This window comes from Silurus meridionalis, chromosome 8, assembly GCF_014805685.1.
Source record: "Silurus meridionalis isolate SWU-2019-XX chromosome 8, ASM1480568v1, whole genome shotgun sequence".
NCBI classification, from domain to species: Eukaryota; Metazoa; Chordata; class Actinopteri; order Siluriformes; family Siluridae; genus Silurus; species Silurus meridionalis.
The window spans coordinates 25,362,418-25,379,378 of record NC_060891.1 but is presented as its reverse complement, the minus strand read 5'-3'; the positions used below and the strand labels follow the sequence as shown (position 1 = coordinate 25,379,378).

The 16,961-nt window shown below is 38.8% G+C and overlaps 1 protein-coding gene across 2 annotated transcripts in view; it reads right to left on the bottom strand.

Annotated features, from left to right (window-relative positions):
- larp1b (La ribonucleoprotein 1B) overlaps nt 1-11,015 on the bottom strand; it is a 55,200-nt gene extending 44,185 nt beyond the window's left edge. For both annotated transcript variants that reach the window (XM_046855418.1, XM_046855420.1), the window contains exon 1: nt 10,327-11,015. In XM_046855418.1, coding sequence (XP_046711374.1) covers nt 10,327-10,681 — 355 coding nt within the window. In that variant the 5' untranslated portion in view covers nt 10,682-11,015. The remainder of the gene's footprint in view (nt 1-10,326) is intronic.
- Between the last annotated feature and the right edge of the window lie 5,946 nt (nt 11,016-16,961).

Here is a 16,961-nt window from a genome sequence, read left to right as displayed (position 1 = left end):
TGGTTTATCACACAGAGGGCTGGACACTACAGATAAAAGTATCAGATAAGGTGAGAGGAAGCTCCCATTTGTCATACATTGTGTTTGTAACAAAAACAAAAAGCAGCAAAAGTTTCCACAATGTTCCCTCTCATATCGGCAGTAAAAAAAAAGAATAATTATAATAATTTTTCACAATTTTTTCCTTCAATATGTTGAGGCGATGTAAGTTTATGTATTGTATGAGTATTGAATGTAACATTTCATGAAATAAACTAAAAATATATACAATAACTAATAGAAAATCACTTTAAAAGCAAAAAATAAACAACACCTTTATGGTGAATGAACCCCAGGCCTCTTCACCCTACATCAGAACCTGACGTAACTAAAACAACCACAAATCTTAACAAGTAAACTACAAAACCTAGCGGATCTTTTTCTTTCTTTTATTATAGAAAAAATCAAAACTGTTTTCATTTTAAAGACGTTCAGTCTGCATTTTCAAATCGTTTCCGAAATTGCTCGTCCTCACATACTCGATCATAAAAACCCCAAGATTTCATTCACATTTCTGCATCGTTTCAATCTGACATTCATGTCCCCCAGTCTCATGTTCATGTAGGTATCTTCATGTTTCGGTTCTCATCGAATTGATTCAAATGCAAATGCGTGTTCATGCTCTTGGATAAAAAAAAAGTGCAGGGTGAACGTTCTCGAATCGCGTCAAACGTAATAACTGGCGCAATAATCAACTGCAGTACGACAGCGAAAGAACGGGTCACGTGATTGCATCGGGTGACTAAAAATTCCTCGTTGGTTTTGAACATCGTCTCGGTCGATTTACAAATGGAGCTTTCAAGTTTGTCCGCTTTGGATAGTATTTTCCAATAGCAAAATTTAAATAATTAATTAATTCAAATCACACGTCGCATTATGACTTTTTTTAGTTGGCGGCTGAACATTTCCTACAAGCACGTGGAGCCACGCAGCACATTTTCTTCTCTGCCACATGTTTTCTGGTGAACGTACCAATCAGTTACACTTGTGTTGGTGTGTTAATGAGCAAATTCCTTTAATCCACGTGTGTTCCCCACTTTGCTGAATCTATCGTCGCCTTTTCAGTGACACGGAGAATTTATGAGGCTTTCGACATTCTGAGAACTGACGGTCAGCTTACAGCTGTTAGCCCACACACACACACACACACACACACACACACACACACACACACACACACACACACACACACACACACACGTAGTATCACTGCATGGGCCGGTGTAAGCAACAGGTGTTAAAAAGTGTAAAACTTTCCATATAATAGCCCACTGCTTACTAGAGCTATCAGACTGAATCAGACACGTCGATCCCTATTCATATAATAATCAGAATATTTGCAGAACATCAGATCTCAGCTTTCTGGAGATGAAGTGCCCTAGTGTTGAGGTCTCCAACTTTCCAGTATTGAGAAGGTTCATTTTGGAAAATATTGCGAAATATTCGCCAGAATTAAACAAATCATTTACAAAATTATCAGAACAATAAAAAGCTGAACCTGCGGCGAGTGTGGAAATGATGTTTTCTAAAATTAAAACATCAATACAGAAACAAATCTAATAAAACGGCGCCGTATCTTCAGAGGTATTCCACAAGAACCTTATTGAGACCCGCTAGCGACTGTTCCACGATCTGGTCCCGGGTCACGGCCTGGTGGGTTCGGGACCTTGATTCATTCCGATTGGTCAGAGGATTTTGAGTATGTCATTAGTTCGGTAGTAACAAGTTAAAAAGATGAGTGTATGGCAAAAAAACGTCACATGCTCCGAATATATCTTGTTTTTAAAAACGTTCTGAACAAAATCTCTTTTTGTGCAGGGCGGGAATAATAAGTCTCCAGTGTCTGACAAATGGGTGACGTCGCTCTGAGACAGGAGAGGATCGATGGAGGACCGTTTATAGCTGCTATAAGGTCGTGCTTGTTGGCAAGTACAGGAATAAAACACTAAAAATGTAAAGAGAGGAAAGTATTACCTCACCGGACCTTAGCTTTCCTATAAGTGTACCTCATCATGGTTACAGATTGTGAAAGAAAACGAGAGGCGGTCCGTCCAGTGTTTATATTTGGATTGAGACAAACATAATCACAAGAATGTTGTAAAGTCTGAGATCCTGCTACAGCGTGATCTACTCCAGCATCGTCCAGAGGAATTCTGTTGGAACGGATACTGTGTGTCTAAATTAAAAACAGCCTCTGGATTAAACACTGTCAGGAAAATTGTGTCTCGCTTGTAGTGTGCATGTTATAAAACAAACTACAGGACCGCTTTCAAAATGGGAAAAAATAAAATATTTTTTATATACAAATATATACACGTAGACAGATACATATATACGTGTGTATATACACATACATATACACACAAAAAAAAAAAAAGGCTGACAAACTTCAAACGGCACAAATTTTGCTGTACTGTATTAACATTTTACTTCAGTTTATAATAAATAATTATATTTTTATTAATACATTTCATTATTTCAACATAAAACTCCATTAAAACAATTCCCTATAAGTTTTTTGGTCTATCGTGCTCTCCGCGAGAGACCGGGAAAATCAGCCAAACTAATTAGTTACGTGGCAAATGCAATTCCGCGATAAACCAGAGGGGCGCTAGAATCAAACCGCGGAAAAACGGTGGATTACTGTATACTGCATCACAGTACTACACACAATTTCCTCTCGAGTTTTGCCTTCCAATCCAAACCAAAACTGCAGTTTTCAGTTCAGTAAAGTGCATCAAAATGAAACCTCAGCAAACATCACAATCTCCAAAAGTCCAAGACTACAGAATTGACAGTAATGCTCCTGTAATACACTGGGTATTTAATAAGCCGGGATTTATCTTAAACTGCACAAGCAACGCTGTAATCTACAAGCGCTTCCTTTTCATGTTGTCAAACAAATGAAAATATCATTACTGACATAAAGGTCAAGGGGCAGTCACCCTCACTCATGTCCGACACGTTTTCTGTCCAATCCATTAGCAAGGGAACAGCCGGAGTACGCAATTTTTTTTAAAGCAAACTTCGCAGACGGAAAACAGTCGTCATTTATAACTTTACGGGTCTGCAGTGAAAGTGTTCTCAAAACGATCTCACAAGTTCTCACAAAGTTCTCACAAGTGCCCAAACCGTGTCTTCTTTTCTGCTCGTGTGAATTTTTTACTCTGGCGGCATTTCGGTTTCATTCAATAAAATAAATAAATAAATAAATAAATAAAATTACCTTCTCTTGTAATATTTTATTATAAATAATTTGCCTCGATGCATTTTTTATATTTGAAATTACTTGAATTTACTCAAATCGTTTTAGCCCTAATCACAAAAATCTTAAGTGTTCCTTTCATTTCTAACACGAAGCTAATTCAATGAGATGCCTGGATTATTGCCTTAAAAAAATGCAACAGGAAATTAAAAAGAAATATACAATTTTCACAATTATACCATTTGTAATCTATGGTTTTATCGTTTACCTCAGTAAAAGTACAACACAATGAACTGTCTCTTAACATCTGTACAAATTCTGATTACAAAAATCTTCAATTCATTATTTAAATCATAGACGATTTCCAGGAAAAAGATAATAATACAGAAGAATGTCGGTATGCCAGCAAAGAAAGCAACATTACGGGACGGATCGCTTTTCAGACGAGAACGTAAAGACCGTTTTGCATGCAAACAGAAAGAAAGTGTGCTTGAGGAAAAGTCTTCACGTGAACTGGGGGAAAATTCTCTGGGAGACTCAGCTCATTTCCTTATAAAAATACGCCAGGTGTATGTGAGACTACGGATGTTTTTTTGATGTTTCTGAGGCATTTCTAAGTTAAGTTTATACACTATATGGACATAAGTGGATACCTAAATATAATACAACAATAATAATAATAATAATAATAATAATAATAATCTTTGTTTTATGTAGCCCCTTTAAAAGTAGCATCTCGAAGCGCTTTTAAATAAAATATTTAAATACATAAAATGATAAATTGAAAATAAAGAAAAATAAAATAAGTAAATAAACATCACAGTATAAGATTCATATGTTCGTTTTGAGCACCTCATTCCGCATTTACCTCCATTCTTCTGAGAAGATGATCCACTAGATTTGAGTGTTCTTGAGGAGATTCCTTTAGCCACAAAGGTTTTAGTAAAGTCAGCTTCTGATGTAGGTGAGGAGGCCTGGAGTTCCAGTTCCTCAGCGTTCCAGTTCATCAATATGCTCAATAGATTTGAGGTCAGAGCTCTATAGCGGGAGATCTTCTACTTCCAACACCATGAAAACCATATCTTCATAAATCTGTCTTTGTACACAGGGGCCTTGTCATGCTGGAGCAAGTTTGAGTCTCGCAGTCCAAGCGAAGGGGAACATTTCACGTGACCACATCCGAGGGCATTCAATACAATTATGTTCCTTCAACCACAAAATCAGGTATCTCAATACTTTTTTTCCATGTAGTGAAGTACACACACACACACACACACACACACACACACACACACACAATGGGGAATATGTATGTAGAAACATGTAGATACAAGTCAGATTAACCATCAGGTCAAACATCACAATGGAGAAAAAAAAAAGTATGAACAAAAGGCCCTGGGGTAACAAAGAATGGAGCAAAAGAAGGAGGAGAATGAAAGAATAAGAATTAAAGCTGACATGAAGTCACTCAGATATTCACTCTTTACAACCGTGGTGAGCAGAAAGGCATCTCAGAATTCTAAACATGTCTGAAATCGACCCCCAAAAACGGACTTTACCGGCCAAATGTGGTTCTTCCTCAAATTTCACACAATTGTATTTGAAAGCTGTAGCATGAACTTTTCCCTTCGCTCGCACAAACTCAGCTCCTTGAAGATATGCTTGAGAAGCTTTAGAGTGGAAGATCTCCCGCTCTAGAGCTCGAAACTCAACCGTACTTAAAAACCTTTGGCACTGACCCCAGGCCTCCTCACCTCATCTACATCTACAGCTGACTCGACTAACACCCTTTTGGCTGAATACATCTCCATAAGCACACTCCACTCCAACACTCCTAGCAGAACATCTTCCCAGAAGAGTGAAAGTCACTGTAACAGCAAATTGGGACTAAAACGTATGTTCAAAAAGCACATAGCGATCTTAAGCTCAAACTTTTGTAAATACAGTGTAATTCAAACAAACGTCATTGTCCAAATTCTCGTTTATCTCATTTGTTCAATTAAACAATACGGTAATATAAATACGAAACAGCGACGTTACCTGAGAAGAAGAAAAAAAATTATGACGCCGTTACAAGACATTTCATAACAAATTCATTACTACAAGCACAAGAGCAACAACACGCACCACTGAACTCCAGAGATTATCAGCTGAAAAGACGAGCGAGTCCGTTTTTCTGCTTCGCCTCTACAACCATGGAGCATACTCGCTTCGGATACTCGAAGCCGAGGAATCTGAACTGCCGGGTTTGCAGCGAAAGGGCATGAAAAATACTTTCGTCATGTCACTATAGAAACACGTGGCCACGCATGAAGAACACAGAAACACACAACTGTATACAGAGGTCTGCAAAAAAAAAAATCTAAATAAATAATAAAATAAATAAAATGTGTAAAAAAATAAAAAAGAGAACCGGTCATGAATTTTCCTTTTTTTTTTTTTTCTTTTTTAAATATCACAATTTCCTTGGGGGAAAAAACCCCTTTTTTTTTTATGAGAATTTCCAGTATATAATTCACTCATTAAAAAAAAAAAAAAAAAAAAAAAAAAAGAACAAAAAATAATAATTAAATTAAATACAAAAATAAATTAATTTAAAAGAATATATTTATAAAAAAAATGTAAAATATACATTAAGTGGTGTTGGTGGACTCTTTAACCGCCTGACAGCTCAGAGGTTCGATCATGAGCTCGGGTTACTGCGAGTGTGCATGGAGTTACACACGTTCACCATGTGTTCGCTTTGGTTTCCTCTGACTTCCTTCCCTCTCGTAGGGACTTTTTTTGGTAAGATTTTTGGTTTTATAATTTAATGATCAATATTAAAAAACTAATATGAATAAACAATTTAATAATAAATAGAAATAACCGGGGAGGGGGCACTAAATGGAAAGGCTTCGCTAAAATAGTCGCAAAGTGTAAACGAGTGTCGTGTGGCATCGTGTGTATTCCCGTCTCACCAGCGAAGTCTCCAGATCTACCATGTGCATGCTGGATATGAACGAACGAAGGAAAACCGCTAAGGGCAGATAATATCGAACATTTTTGAAACATGAAACCTTGTATAACGGACAGTTCATGTGTTTAACGCAATCTTATGATAAAATCGCTATTTGTATTTCTCAGGCACTTTCAAACGAAAATAAATAAATGCCCTTTTTTTTTTTTTTTTTAGAAATTAATCGCATGCTTTATTACACCACCCCGATTTCATGTACACCACATGCTTTGGAGAGAGTTCTCTCTCTTATACCGCAGTTCCATTGTTGAACGCAGGGATGAATGACGTGGATTTTAGCGCGTTTTTATAATTATATTTGGTGTTCAGAAATCAGTTCCTGTTATCACGTACGTTATAGCAGCGATAAACAGTCCTTCCCTCGCCAGCATCTCTCTCTTCTCAAACTTTCCCATAATACTTTTGTGACACAATGTATGTTTTAGTCACATGACCCAATTACATGAGACTAAAAAATACCTTGTGTCCCCAAAAGTATTTGTTCACCCAAGCCATATGTGGTTCTTCTCCAAAGGACATCTTTGAAATTTTCCCTTCGCTCGACCAGGTGACCCAAACCTGTTCCAGCATGACAATGCTCCTGTGCACAAAACCAGCTCCATGAACATATCTGCTCTACATGGGTTGGACTGGACGATATCCTGCAATAGAGTTCTGACCTCAACCCTACTGAATATTTTTGAGATGCATTGGAATGCTGACTGCACCCCAGGGCTCCTCACCTCACCTACATCAGTAGCTGAATGTGAAGTGGAATTTTAAAACAAACAAAAAAAAAAAAACACGGGAATCCTAGGGTCAGGTGTCCACAAACTTTTGTCCATATAGTGTACCTCATCGTTTCTGAGGACATGTCCACATTAATACATTTTCATTTAAAAACACATTTTTCTCTCCGTTTTTGGCCTCCCGTCCACACAGGCGCTGTTTCTGAAAACCGCAGTCCCTTCAAATCAGCAGTTCCATTAAAAAAAACAAGATCGTATTAAGAAACCAAAAAATTCAAATTCACACGAAGTGACTGACAGAAGCTACGTCAGGGCGTGACCTTTCCAGAAAACACAAAATGAAGAAACGTCGATTATCGCCATGTCGCAGCTTCCACTTTTATACACCCCGATTTAAACTATAAAAACCAAAATCAACACAAATACGTTGTATAATTTATTTATTAGCATTAAAGCTGTTTTTCATGTTACGTTCCGAAACGGCGTCTGCAGGTTTATACAGAAATTAAATCTTACGTCATAACCGATTGGATTCAGACATTCAACTGCACCGTGGTGGAAATTATTCGAGGTTATTTTCATTAAGCCGTAAATGTTACAATTATATTGTATTTTTCATTTTACGATTGTTGCTCGTCAAACTGTATATGATCTCCATGTAGCACGGTGGGATCTCAGTTGTTGTGATAATCGGACTGTACGACCGCCAAAAAACGTCAAGAATAAAACTCGTGCGAAGTTTGACGTGCGCGTTCTCTCGCTAGCTCGCAGCAAACAAAAACAATCTGCAGCGCTAATTTTGTTTATGATAAAAAAATATTTAAACATCATACAAACACTTCTTTTCCCTGCAGAACTCAATACGCGTCTTCTTCTGACATTTTTCTTGAGGTGGTTTGAAGTTGTCGCGAACAAACCGGCGATCAATTTAATTTAAACTACTATTAAAAACGTTTCTGAAAAACCCTCTGGTCCCCTGCCTACATCATAATTCAATTCAATTCATATAGCGCTTTTAACAATTAACAATGTCTCAAAGCAGCTTTACACAGATAATGTGGTGATTAAAAGTGAACATGTTCTTTATAAGTGTAAGTTTGTCCCTGATGAGCGAGCCGGTGGCGACTGTGGCGAAGGAAAAACTCCCCGAGATGGCATAAGTAAGAAGCCTTGAGAGGATCCAGACTCAAGAGGGAAACCCATCTGGGTTGCACCGAACGTCCATTTGTAGCAGATATACGATGTTGCGTGGTACAGTGATGATCAAAAGCGAAAAGTAGTCCATAATAACAGTATACGGGTCCGAATGTTATTCCTTTATCACTAGCCGTTATCAGTTATTAGTATTAATATATAAGCGCTTGTTGTGAAGGAAATGAAAGACAAACATGGAGACGCCATAAACTTGCGTTCTCTCATATCGAGGTGATGAAGATCATTTATAAGTCCTCACAAACGGACGCCTGAAAAAGCTACAGAAACGGAAAGTCCTTCTCGGTGCGATTTCTCACAGGTGGACACTCGGGCTACGTTACATTACGACGCGTTGCTCTTCAGTCGTCATACAGATTCTTGAGAAGGAAAAACGGGAGAAACAACATCCCTTAAGAAAATAAGCGGGTTTTAAAACTACCAACACTCCAGGTTAGAAAATGAATGAAATGAAACGAGTGAGTCATGGCAGCATGCTCGGTCTCGCTCGACACGGAGCACGTTTATCAACTGGGACTTTCTTTTTATAATTACTCCAGGTTTAGGAGGACACACACTTACACACACTTGCACACACGACACATTCACGGCTTTTTGCTCCTCCAGATACAAATATTCATAGTGTTTTATCAAACTGGCCCTGGCTGAACGTAGTGCCTCGACTCCAAGTGGAAAACAGGGCTTTTTTTTTTAAATCACAAAAAAAGAGGAGAATACGAGCTGATTTTGCATTTTATCTCAAAACACACGTGTTCCTAAGAGGTGTTGACCCCCGCGCGCTTGACCTTTTTCCGTCTGGATCACACGTGTTCGCGTGAACTTCAGAACGCGTGGGTGTCGTGAAAAAGCCCTCGTAACACTTTAACATACAGCTACGGAGCGTGTAGCGACGGTGTTAATATCCTAAAGCTTCTTTTCATTCAGCCACGACGCCACCGAGTTAGATTTAAACTCCAGAGTTGCAGTTGTCAGCACTCCACGTGTTCCAGTGGGGCAATTTGATCAGACGACGCTGGACTGGGGGAGGGGATCAGCACTCGGACACGGACATGGGGTGGGGGGGGGGGTTTAGAGCCTCTAATTCTGCCCTCATCAGCAAGTCTGTCCCAGCCATTTAAACCTCTTCTCATTGGTTTAGGCTTTCCATGTAACCCGTCCTCCGTTCCTGCTCATGGAGGAAAAATCGTAACTCGAAGCACGGATCGGGAGCAAGAACTGAAAAAAAGGGTCAAGATCAATAAACGTTTCTACGAAGTCTTTTTATTACGTATAATGACGCGATTTTATTTGTGAGGGAATGTCTCAAGCACAATAATGCTTTCTAAAAGGATTTCTGCACCAATGTGAGCTGTAAACTTAAAAACTATCCTAATATGATAGATAGATAGATAGATAGATAGATAGATAGATAGATAGATATTTTTAATACATTATTCTAATTATTAGGGGAGCGTTTTTGTAACTCGAGGGCAAGCATGAAGTCACAACATATGTTTGCAAAGTCGAATCTGCACTTATTTCTGCACAATTTTTTTTTATACATATAATATGCACCAAAAAAAATGTTATTACGTCATAATGTCTCATTTCTTTGTTTTTTGAGACAAAACATTCATTGGAAATAAAACGTTTTATAATCAGCCTTTTTTATTTTATTTTTTTTTTTACAACAAAACATTTTAATATTAAAAAAAAAAAAAAAAATGTTGCACTAATAAACATTAAATAAATTTGCAGGCTGCAATAGTACACTTATCTCTACGACTTAGCAACTTCTGTCCCTGTCCCAAACGTCTTCCTGACAAACACCTAGTGGACAAGGTAGTGCGCATGCGTCGCTGTTTCACGCGCTACGTAGGGCGCCTATCTAGGGAGCAGGCAGCGGTTTAGAATGCAGCCTCGCTCAGTAACTTCCCAGGCCACTGCTAATGATAATACTAATAATACTAATAACACAACGGCCATTAAAGGCTCAACCCATGTTTTTTTTCCCCAATTCCTTGTCAATTAGTGCAAATGATACACCCTAAAAGGCCTCTTTCAGTTAGAGGAATAATGTGAAAGAAGAAACGTGCACAAATAAAAACAATAAAAAAGGAAGGCGTTGAACGGTGAAAGCCTACCCGTGTCTTGGGTGCTGTTTGTCGGGTTGTTGGGAAAACACGACGCGCTGTTCCGCGTCCACGGGTTCACTTTGGGCGGTGGAGCCTCGGTCACTTGCTTCTTATCCGTTTCTGCATTTTGGTCGTTTTCCGTTTGACTCGTGCTGCTCGATCCGTCCACTTTGGCGTCCATCGCCCCCTGTTTTGGGGGTTTCGACTCGACTTTCATATGTTTCGTCTCGACTTTCGGAGCTCGCTGCTGCTCCTCCTGCTCCTGCTGCTGCTGCTGCTCAGGACTCTTCGGCGTGTCCGACTTCCCCCCGCTGCTCTGGTCGCCCTCTCCTACCAGACACACACTCGCCCCTTCAGCTGACATGCTGCAGAATAAACACACTCCACCCCGGGTTTATCTGCCAGCGTCCCAGCGGTGTCCCAGTGGCGTCCCAGTGGCGTCCCAGCGGCGTCCCGAACCGTGGAGTCTTCTCTCTTTTTTTCTGGTTGTTTTTTGTTTTTTTGTTTTTTGCACGAGTTATGAACAAACTAACCAGTCAAAATAATTAAACTCCCCAACAAGCCATCTCGTTAAGATCTACAGCACTTAGAGAAGAATTTCCACCAGAAAACAAACCAACTTTCGCTGCCTCTCCACGTTTCTGATCAACTTGACGTTTGGGCCGAAGTGCCGTGAACCTAAAAGGAAATAACTACGAATAGCCACGAGTCATTGATTCGCTGATGGAAGTGAACTCGGTACTGACACCTAGCGACCGGATGGCGGTACTGCAGCGTAGCGGCGCCACCGTTTACTCTGTAAGGACAAACTGACGTGGCCCTACGTATCAGCTGAACACACACACACATCAGCGGAACATGCACAACATACACACACGACATCTGAGCATGCGCAACATACATGCACACACAAACAATAGCCAGATCATGCAGAACATATACACATATATACACACACATTAGCCCGAACATGAACAGCATAAACACACATCAGCCGAATATAAACATCACACACACATCAGCCCAAACATGCACAGCATACACACACATCAGTCCAACATGCATAATACACACATCAGCCAAACATGCACAGCATACACACACACATCAGTCCAACATGCATAATACACACATCAGCTGAACATGCACAACACACACACATCAGCTGAATATGCACACACACACACAAACATCAGCGAACAACACACACACACACATCAGCTGAATATGCACCCCACACACACAAACATTAGCTAAACAACACACACACACACACACACACACACACATCAGCTGAATATGCACAACACACACAAACATCAGCCGAACAACACACACACACATCAGCTGAGCATGCACAATACACTAGCCACCCTCACTACTGTATATGGACACACAAGTTCAACAAAAACTCACTACACAGACTGTGCACACACACACACAAACGCAATGACACACACATGTATACATACTCATTCAGCGCACAGGAGCTGGCTTGGGGTATGTGTGTGTGTATGTGTGTGTGTGTATCTACTTGTCCTACTGTCAATACCACATTCTTTGATATGTTTTGAATTGTCTTGTTAAGAATCATATCTTGACTCTGTGTTCATAAAAATAATTCATAGTGCAGAAAACAAATAATGGAAATAAAGTGTGACTAGAACTTGTAATATATATTTGTAAGTCTGTTTTAGGTCTTTTTTTTCCCATTTTTACATAAAATCCATGACTATGTTGTTGTAGCACACATTCATTTAAGTGGAAATGAATTTCCCCTCAGTATAAACAGATGTTATGAACACTGTTCAACATTATTATTTAAATGTGAAGAATAAGTCTATGGCTATTTTTCTGCATATTATAAAGTCTTCTGGCTCTTTCTGGCTCTTAGTTGTTTGGGTCTGAAATAACATCATCACAGACTCATGGATGTTTTTCTCGCACCTCACCTTGCGGACCACTATTCAAGAAAATCCAGACTATATGAATATTCAAAACAGAAAGAGCGAATTTACATATGCATATTATATTTAGTAGGCATGTGCATCTCCATAACCGATGCGATTCGCATCTGGATGCATAGCCAACAATATTTTACATTAAAGATACATACGAAGCAGCTACTAATGTGATGTGATTTCAATTCGATTCAACACAATGTGATTCAATGCAATAGGATGCAATGGAACAAATATGACGCAATGCAACTCAATATGGTGCAGATAGTTCACTTTTATTTCAGTTCAGACGGACAACAAATCATCAATTTACTTAAGTGCCTTTTGACTTCTGACAAACAGGCCTTTATAGTGCAAAAAGAAAAAAGGATGCAATAAAACCAGACGTTCTTTTATTCTACTGTCTGCAGGAAGATGCAGCTCTACCTCTGCCATGTTAATCTGTATTCTATGTGAAACGGTTCAGCGAGGAGAAATCAATCTACATATAAAATATTGGTCACAAAGTATTGGTCACGTTATAAATAAAAAAAGTATATCACATCTACTAGTAATTCTATTTAAATAAATATTTTTATGTTTCAAATGATGCTAACTTGTATGCAGTGCAGTTTTTTAACTCGATGCATCACATCGTTAACTTTTATGCCGATGCACCGTGCATGCACGTGTGTGTGTGCGAGAGTGTGCGCACGTGTGAGTGTGTTTGGTTTTTGAATTACATTAACTGTGAGTCAGCATTGCTACAGTAACCAGTCCAAATAAAACGGCACCAGAGGATACCAGAGGAAGCAGTTTGTGTAAACATGCAAATTATGTGTAACTGGTGTACATTACGATTTGAATCAGGGTCAGGATTTGTTCTTGTGTGTGTGTGTGTGTGTGTGTGTGTGTGTGTGTGTGTGTCAGAGAGAGTAAGACAGCTCCAGTGGTCTAACAACTTTCAGATATTACATTCGACCCCACAACTGATTCCAAAAGCAGCTGCACGACTTGTTTTTCACCTTCCTGAATTCTCCAAAACCACCCCAATGCTACGCTCCATTCACTGCCTTCCTGTAGCTGCTACATCAGATTTAAAACATTGATGCTCACCTACAAAGCCGTTGTACGGTTTAGAGACAGTGGCATTGAGTAAAAGACAGGAGGTGGAGCTGGAGGTGGCAGAGCTGAAGATGTTAAGATTTTTGTTGGGAGTGACGATGATGGACAGGATTAGAAATAAGTTTATTAGAGGGACAGCGCATGTAGGATGTTTGGGTGACAAGGTGAGGGAGGTGAGATTGAGATGGTTTGGACATGTGCAGAGGAGGGACATGGGGTATATCGGTAGGAGAATGCTGAGGATGGAGACACCAGGAAGGAGGAAAAGAGGAAGACCAATGAGGAGGTTTATGGATGTGGTGAGGGAAGACATGCAGGTAGTTGGTGTGAAAGAGGCAGATGTAGAGGACAGGGGGGTATGGAGACGGATGATCCTCTGTGGCAAACCTTAATGGGAGCAGCCAAAAGAAGAGGTAGAAGAAGAAGATGCTCACCTACAAAGACAAAAACAGACCACAGCATTTCTACCTCACAGCATTATTTCTGAACCACTTTCCCTCCAACATCCACCACTACTCCACTCATCCCTCCATCCCCAAACACTCCTCAACTGGTCCACTATCTCTCAGAGTACAAGTAAGACATGCTTCAAGATTCTTCTTTGTCCTGGAACCAAGGTGGTGGAACAAACTTCAGCTTGATATCTGAACAGCTGAGTTACCAGCAGGCTTAAACTGACGTCTTAAGACCTACCTCTTTCTGCAGTACCTAAATATTTTCTTATTTTAGGGGGGGTCCCCGACTAAGGATTTACATAGTCGAATCAGAATTGTCACATAAATTGTTACATAGCTAATCAGATCAAATCGAATTGCCTGTGCGAGCGCGATCTAAATGCAGCGCAATGTTGATGCACCGAAAAAACAATCACAAATTAATTTACAGAAATAAATTAGAACAGAAGAAACCTTTACGAAATCTCCCGGGGGTTGGATGTATTCACGCAAGTCAAAAATATTTATTAAAAGCTTCTTTCTTTTCCGTCAACGTATTGGAGGAAAACCGAAAAAAAAGTTCTATGTGAAATCAGACATTGCGCACCCCCATATAACCAAAATGGCACGATCCTAGACACATTTGCATATCGACCCTGATTGGCTCTTGCATATTATGACATCAGAGTCGATTCCTTCACACATATTTTTCCAATGAGTTCCTCTTGTATCTTAAAAGCCACAGCATGTACAGGTATTAATCAAATATATTTTAAATATAAACAGTTTAATAACTCATTATTAAGCATCCTCTTGATAGTCAAACTATAGTATTTATTAATGACATAATAGAAGGAGAATCAGGAAAAGGGCAGGAGGAAGCAGAGGAGGAAGGAGATCAATTGTAGTAGAAGGTACAGTGCTAGGGGAGGAGGAAGAAGATAAGGAGAAAGAGGATTAGTGGTGTACCTGCCAAATAACGTTTACTTATTAGCACGTTTTAAAAACGCTCAAAGTACGTTTCCCCCTTATTTACATGTGATGGCTGGATTTAGCAAGTAGTTCACATGCGCTAATTAGCCAGCTCTTAAACAAACCAAGTATGTATTCAGGCAGCATAGCCCAATTTAAACACACATTGCCTGAGGTAACATCATTTATGTGTCAAAGTCAGTTAGTTTCGTCAGTTATGTGCTATGAGGAAGACCGACCCTGATCCTGTGTCGTAATATTTCTGTGTGCAATACATTTTTAATAGAATAAACAGATTGTCATGGAGTAATCAGTTGCTCAGACAGTACTCAGACTCTAATAATTAATTAGCGGCTCACTATTATCTGCTATTAGCTGCTTTTCAGAGACTCGTCCAGTTTACACAATGCAATGAAACATGCTAGTAAACTAAATGCTACTTCCAGGTCAGTGTTTTCAAAACATTACTGTGCTAAATCCCTGTCAGAGAAGCAAGTTGGAGTTATCTGTGAGTTTATTGATTTATTTAACACCTGTACAGCAATTATACCTTTGTAATTAAATAACATTCAATTTTGATTTAGTCTAATGGGAGGTGTAGTGTAGTTAAGCTACAGACACAAATCTGTAGTTCAGATACAGTGAATTTATATACAATACTGCCCTCTTATGGTAAACTTTATTACTGCAAGGTCATGAAAAAACTGTAGACACAAAGCATACAAACCCACAGGTCAAAAGTATTGGGACATCAACTGTTACCACAAACTTGGAGGAACACAATTGTATTGGACGTCTTTACATGTGGTAGCATTTAATTGTCCTTTGACTTAAAATAGGAGACCAAAACCTGTTCCAGCATGACAATGCCCCTGTGCACAAAACCTACACATATTGCTTTACACATACAATACTAACACCATTGTGGCTAAAATAATTTCCACAAATCTCCACAGAAATCTAGTGGAAAATCTTCCCAGAGCATTTGAGTTTATTATAATAGTAAATGAGGCTAAATGTGGAATATTTAAAAAGCAAATCTTATGCTCAGGTGTCCACAAACTTTCGTCTATAACATGTATATCAGGAACGCGAACATTTATCGCTGTAAAGACATTTAACATTTTTGTTTGCCTTCAAATTAGGGTTAATTATGATTTCTTTTTAAACTCAAGACGGTCACGTAGAAGAAAGTTTCAATATTATACTATTATTATTTTTATTATTATCATTATCAAAATCCATCCAGGGACCCTGTGATGCAGCAGAACCGCACACTACACCACTGTGTCACAATTTCTTTGTATTAGTCTTTAAAAATAAAAACAAGTTCCCTTTTCAGTCCGCATTTTGTAACCCTTAGTGATTTGGACGTTATTGAAATATCTTTATTCCAACAATTTTCCCAATATCAGTTCTGCTAAAAAAAAACTTGAACAAAAATGCCCATAAATTACAGGTTTAAAATGATATGCATACAATCAATATATACATTCATCAATATATACATTGCTGTTGTTTCATATTTTGTAGTCAGTGATTCATTTACATACTAATTATACAATCCGAGATTGTATATATTTATAAGAATCCCTTTAAAAACCTAGCGTTAACAATATGAAATGAAAGAACGTTATCACTCTGAAATACAGGCGAAGACAGAGAGAAGCAGAGAGTGTAATAAGCTCTACAAAGTAAAGGAAAACAATCGACGGAGAATTGTTGAGCTCAGCGTTTTTAGTGCAGATTCGGAATCTCTGTTTCCATTTAACGTTTCTTAAAATTTTAATCCAGGGTTTAAAATTACTAATATTTGTATATTTTGAAATTCTTGGAAGATAAATGACAAAGCTGGTTATGACATTGGACATTGGCTCAGAAGGTCATTAGTTCAAATCATGTTGCCACTGCCACTGTTGTATAAATAAGATCATTGCATGACTGTTGCGTATCCGTACTTTCCATTCAGAAAAACTTTTTTAAAAACTTTTTTTTAACTTCACTACATTTCAAAGGCAAATTTCTTACTTTTTACTCAACTACATTTTGCGAAATCGGTCGTTCCTTTATATTTATGAGGATATAAACGTAACTCAACAATCCACCAATCAGGATCGAGCGCTCGCTCTGTTGACTTGTTTTGATTGGTGCTTGGTGTATCTACTGATCACCA